Source organism: Spodoptera frugiperda, chromosome 15, assembly GCF_023101765.2.
Source record: "Spodoptera frugiperda isolate SF20-4 chromosome 15, AGI-APGP_CSIRO_Sfru_2.0, whole genome shotgun sequence".
NCBI lineage: Eukaryota > Metazoa > Arthropoda > Insecta > Lepidoptera > Noctuidae > Spodoptera > Spodoptera frugiperda.
The window spans coordinates 7,746,179-7,752,782 of NC_064226.1; the positions used below are offsets into that span (position 1 = coordinate 7,746,179).

Genomic DNA, 6,604 nt, shown 5'->3' on the forward strand with positions numbered 1-6,604 from the left:
GCCAGTGATATTTACATTTGTATCTTGGTTTTGTTTTGTTAACAAAACAAATAAACATATTAAATTATCATTATAAACACTATCTAATATAAAAGTCTCTTTGCCAATTAAAACGTTGTAAACAAGAAATGTGAATATATAATCTTAGCTTTAGCTTGATTTATGTACCCACTTGCATAATTAAATTTCGTAGCATATTAATCGTAAAGATGATTGCAGAAGTGTGCGCCAGTTGTTCGGCCGGCGCGGAAACAGAACCTCGGTCGGTGAGCTCGGGATCCGCGTCCTGGTGCGAGGGTGACGCTGCCGAGGAGCGTGGCTACGGCTCCGGAGACTCTCTAGCAGAAGACGCCGCACTGCTCGGCGACGCGGCACAAGCTTCACAACCCCGCATGATGCGCAACCAACGCCGCGACGTGGCTGTCGACCTCCATCTCCTACGACCAGATGTCTGAGACTTACTATTCAGTATTTTCATCTTGACGAAAAAAGGCTTTCCACTAATTACCTACCTACCACCATTATGATTGTAAATATAATGTCATCGCACAATATTGACTTGATACTACGCTGTCCATTCACTTAATTTCCTTATTGATAGGTGCTTGTAATGAGAAAATGAGCAATCATAGTTTAGGTAAAACGAGTAGATAGTATATAAGGCGTCTTGTGCAACTCCAATGAATAAAATATACAACGAGTCGATGTTGTGATAATCACTTCCGCTCGATTATGTATAAGACCAAGGACTCTTGAGCCGAGTACATAGGTACCTACCTAATGTTTATTATTACGCTTACATTGTTTAATTAATTATTGCTTTAAAAGATATAAAATTTACGATTATACTGGGTGTAAGGAAAACGCTCTCGAAGCCAAAAGACTTTTGCTTTATTATACGAACACAGTTTAATAACAATAACCATTCACCAAATGGTTAATGTATTAGTGATTTAGTATTTTTCAAAACCGCAATGTACAGCGTACAGAATTTAAGGTAAACGACATCGCACGCGCGCGCAATTTTCATACCTACCGTACCGCACGATCCAGCGGCGCGGCGGGCGGTACGGTGAAACACGCGCCTATTCATCCAATACGTCGGTATAGGTTGAAGCGTATTGTTTACTGTAAAACACTTACCTAGCTAAATCCTTTGCGATCGAACAAGGTGGGGCTCGAATTGTGCCCCATTCATCTCGATGCAGAGGCGGGCTCGGCGATATGTTTCCGCATGAAGACGGGGCATCAAAGTTGGGTCTTCATTAGAATGCTCATTTTGCCGCATTTCATCCGCACTAGAACACTCGCGGTCGAACACTCTTTCCTTAACGTACCCCCACAAAAAAGTCTAAGGGGGTTAGATCGGGCGAACGGGGTGGCCAAGCTTGTGGCCCTAGCCTGCCGATCCACCGGTCTTCCAACATCACCGAGAGACGCTCACGGACACTTCTCACTACGTGCGGCGGGGCACCATCAACATGTTGCCGTATTCACGAGCACTGTACATTGTTGTGGCATTGATAAACAACACGAACACAAACTTAACAACACGAACACAAACTTAACAATAACTAACAAGAAACTTAACAATTAACTAACAATAACAACAAAACTGTAATTTTAATCTAAAAACGTAACCGGAACAAAATTAGGCGCGTCTACGTAATTCGCAAGGGAATACTGACTTAAAAACTGTTGCACGGTTGCACAAGTACCAACAGTGTTGCCAGTTTATTTTTATGTAAATAATACTTAGACGAAATAAAAAAACAAAAAATACCTTGTTGCGAGGTCTTGATTTTTACCCCATGACCTACTACTGATGAACTTGAGAAATCTTAATATGTAGTTACTTGATTCATAAGAGTTTTTGCACACTTAAGAAATAAAGAAGAAACAAATGCAAATTTTAATACAAAAATTCAAATAAAAGTGGCAACATTGCTCGAACTTCCCCGAAAAGATCTACCCGGTGGCGGCGCGGTGTCGGCGCCATCTTCTTGTTCAAAGATCAATAAATTGCAGACACTCCTCTTGCTTCCTTTGTCTGCTACTGTTTTATTCGTGGTTACTGTTTACGTTTCTCAGTTATTTTACCTTTAATAAATTAATTAATAGAGAATCAAACTAAATGCATGAACGTTTGAAGGCTTCTTAGTGGTGAAGCAAAACGGACTAAATTAATACCTACTATCGCTACCTAACGGTACTTGACGTTAGGGATAAAACTATCTCAGTGTCACTTATACGGCATGTTGGTATGTTACTTAAAGTAAGCAAAATCGTTCGTTTAGAAAGATGATTTAATAATTACATAATAATTAAATGATTGAATGATGATTAAATAATAAATCAGAATAGTGAAGTTAAAAAAGCATAAAAACAAAAAACTAACTTACGTAAAATAATAAAATAAAATGTTAGCAGTGTAGGCATAATGCATGTTTAATCATTATTGTCACCTCTGTTTTATTTTAGGCGCGTCGGCTTGGCGCTTGACGTTTGCGTATGTAGTAGTGTAGGGCTCGCCCACGCACACATAGTCTGTACCGCTGTGCCTACTACGTGCAACAAAGTATTGCGCGGTCGAGTTAGTTGACCCGTGGTTTCACAGCTGATTGAATTAATTTACATTGCGTTTTGAAAAATAATTACTGAATATGGTTTTTTTTATTGCGATTCTATTTCTTTGTATGTATCAAAGGCTAGTGACCTAAAAAAACCGAAAAAAAAGTGTAAAAAATTGGTTTTTTTTCGCGTTTTTTTTGGTGCCTTCGTATCAGTAATCACCAGCACTATCGCCTGTTTTTGTTTTCGGAAGCGTTTCCCTTACACCCGATATAAATAGAAAATCTTTACTTTATAAAAATGTACCATAATTGTTAAGTTGTACATATTTTTAATAAGTTGTTTAATAATTATTATACTTAGATCTATAATGTATAGTTATTTAGGAAATGTTACTCGCCGTGAACGAAATCCAGAGAAAGCATCAATCTCGATAGCTAGGCTAGATATTGTATAATGCCTAAAACTAACATTTATACATACTACTAGACATTTTATAAGTGGAAACATCCAGGATTAGGTGTGACGTTTGCAAATAATGTAGGAAATATGAATTATTATAATATTTCTACAAATAAATAAGTAGGTAATTTTAAATAATAACATAATTGACAAAGAAACTGTGATAGATATTCAGTTTTGCCATCACGCCTAACGAAACAGACTATAGATGATAGAAGCCACCACAGAGCAGATTTCAGTAAGTACTATTGTAAAAGTAGTCCAATCTGTAGGTCGACGCCGTGCGTGCTATCGAATCTGTTTTTAATTTATTGGTAAAGTCCTATTCTTGAACCAATTTTGAAATTTTGGACATGTTTCTTAATAAAAGCAGGGTAAACTATTGCCTGAAAATCAAATGATTATGTAATAAGATTATAAATATTGGTATATATGTATTTATATATGTTTAAAACATTCATATTTAGAAAGATGTTTCAGACATTCAGACTTGAAATTGTCATGGCTGATGCTGTTCACAATATCGAATGATTACAGAAGATATTGTATAGAATGAAAAATGTTTTTATTCTATGTTATATATTCGGAAAAGGCTTCCAACGTCATCAGATATGGCTTTATCAGTATTTTAATTATGACATCAATAATGGTTATTGTAATATGAATAATCGTATCCAAAAGCACATTAAGTTGTAGGCGAGAAAATTCATCAGTCAGTAAAATAATAATACAATGGGACCTACTAATTGCCTAACTGTTAGATCTATGAATTGTGATATGTTTATGAATTACTTACTTACCTAAGTCAATTTACACTGTAAATAAATCGAAATAATTACCTAACTACTACTGGCAATAACCGTATAGATCTGTATATTACTGTGAGCATCCTAACGTCAGATCGACGAATGTTTAGAATTTCTGAACACATTTCTTTCTCCTTTCACATTATGTTTTTCCTTAATCAAAAATACATTTATTTTGTGTACAGTTGAGTACTACGTAGAGTACAGTCACGATTAGCAAGTTGGATCTGCCTGTAGAACAGTTATTATAAAAGTAGATGATGTCGTACATGGATCCTGAAGTGACAGTGTAACTACTGAAAGCATATTTACTCTGTGCAAATCTTAACATTTATTATGCCAAACACTGGGCAAATGCTAGACTATAAGAGAGAAATCTATTAAGCAATGGAGTTAAGAAAATAAATCCAAATTAATTCGAATATTTTATTTCTCTTTCTATCTTTAAAGGCAGGTGCTATAAGTTGGTACGCAATTTAAAAACAATATACATCGTAATAGTCTATTAAAATGTGCACAGTCTAGTTCTAAATGAGAATTAGATTTCATTTAAGATAATATTTTTTCTCTTTTGCAATATCTACCTATACGCATACTTATATCTTGAAATAAATACAAAGACTTATCAAAGTTGGAATATTCACAGTAATATATAAGACAACACGAAAACTGGTTGCCAGGAACTGGCCTAATAATACCCTAAAATCCTGAACATATCTAGACTTTAAGCACGTACTAACCCTTCGCTTGTCAAATACAATGATCGAAACCGATTGATTCGTTTTAATAAATAAATCAACACGAGTAGTAACGAGCCAGCACAAATAAATTCATCACAGACATTTGAGTTTTCTCTACGTTGGAAAAATCCCCATTCAGGCTAGTTTTCCAACAGTGCTATGCCAAGCCCTTTGTATGAAACCTTTTAATATTCCCACAATAAAGCTGGTTTAAATTAAAATTAATCAACGGCCTGGTGTTAAATTCTCATACTTAATTTGATTTATTTTTGAACTTCTGTTGGAAGGCTAGCCTACACCCTAATATGTTTAAAACTATGGAACCAAGGTGCCATTAAATATGTATTTAGACTGCACGCTTGATGCGATTGCTGTGCAGCCAGCTACCACACCACGTATAGTGGGTTCGACTCCCACACGAAGCTCTTTGTGTGATCCACAAATTGCTGTTTTGGTCTGGGTATCAAGTAATTATATGAACTTTTAAACGCACCCATGGTACAGGAAACATCCTTGTGGGGCAACGTTTTCAGTAATACCTAAATTACAAAACAATTTAGGTAAGTACGTATGTATAAACTACCTTCAAGCAAGACCTAGGTACTGTACCTAAACAGTGGACCCAATGAAACTACTCACTATACACTATCATTACCTCGGAATTGGAGCTGTCGATGTGTAAGTAATCAATGATGATTTATAATATCACGCTAGTGTTTCTATTGTCATTAGTGGTTACATCAAAACTACTGGCTTCAATATAATGGTGTCACTGTAATACGAAGGGTAAGTAAGTACCGTAATAGGGGTTGATTCAAACTCGTCGGTAAAGTATTTTTGTTTCTGAAAAATATTAACATAATAAGGAGCATGCTTGAGGACTGTCCATGATTAGTCCCTATATCTAAACGGTTTAGGTTTAGTCCAGTTTAAGATGTGCTAGCACATAGGTAGGTATATTTATCGTTTCTTTTTACTATAATTAATTAGGTATCACCATGAAGCAAGTACAAAGAGGAGATGACATAATGTGATTACTGATTATGCACTGTGACAAAACAAATCAGCCTTGCCCCATGATATTATAAGTAAAAAATAGTAGATTGGTTATAAGCGCTCAGAAATTGGCACATTAAAATGTAAACAATTAGCAACTTTTTTAATAATTATGGGGCTGCATGATGCGTCGATATAATGAATAGTGAGATAATATGGTGTGGAGTACAAAATGTATGCAAAACCGTTGAAGCCACAATTGCTCCTCCATAACACTAATGTTGCACACATAGTTCTGTCTAAACAATATCTACGAACAAATGCACTAGATCACCTACACGTACCTAATTGAAAATAACAGATTTTTAGAAAATGATAGCCTATCTGCAATGTGAAGTTTTAAAAATCCTTAGCGATGTTGACGATCCCTTTCAAACATCTACTGATATAAAAAAATCCTATGTATGTTAGTTACTACACACATCAAAATAACTTCATTATCGAGCCAAACGATAATCATAAAAATGAGTTATGGTATGTTTATGCTTATACTGCGAGGGCTGCGGGGCTATGGAGTGGACATGCTAAGTCATTGGCCATTGTGCCCATTTCCCCAAACACAAATAAAAACATGTAGGGCAAGTAGGCATGCCTACTAACAGCTTGCCTTATTATTGTAATATTACCGTGAGGAAGAAAAAGTCTAATTTACTAACTTTTTCTAAAAGCGCTAATAAATATAGTCCGATCGAGACGAAATTAAGTCGTAACCTAGATGTAATTCGAAAAATGGACTATATGGAACAGGACCCGACTAACACTTTATATGGTTATTGTTTTTGTTGCGGGAAAGCTTGAATAAAGAATATCCAATGTCCGTCTGCTGATTCTAAACTACATCCCTACCATATTTCAGCCAAATTGTTATAGCCGTTCTCAAGTTATAAATAGGGCAACTAGTTATAAATAGGACAACTTTCTTTTATACAATATAATATAGCTTTTGCACGCGGCTTCGCTCGTGGTGTT

The 6,604-nt window shown here is 35.7% G+C and overlaps 1 protein-coding gene across 9 annotated transcripts in view; it reads left to right on the forward strand.

Moving 5' to 3' along the window:
- The window catches only part of LOC118277827 (potassium voltage-gated channel subfamily KQT member 4), a 46,181-nt gene extending 41,500 nt beyond the window's left edge, over nt 1-4,681 (forward strand). For 7 of the 9 annotated variants that reach the window (XM_050698582.1, XM_050698580.1, XM_050698584.1 and 4 more), the window contains one exon: nt 220-4,681. In XM_050698582.1, coding sequence (XP_050554539.1) covers nt 220-455 — 236 coding nt within the window. In that variant the 3' untranslated portion in view covers nt 456-4,681. The remainder of the gene's footprint in view (nt 1-219) is intronic. The other 2 variants (XR_007705995.1, XM_050698588.1) reach the window with 2 other exon arrangements.
- The last annotated feature ends 1,923 nt before the right edge of the window (nt 4,682-6,604 follow it).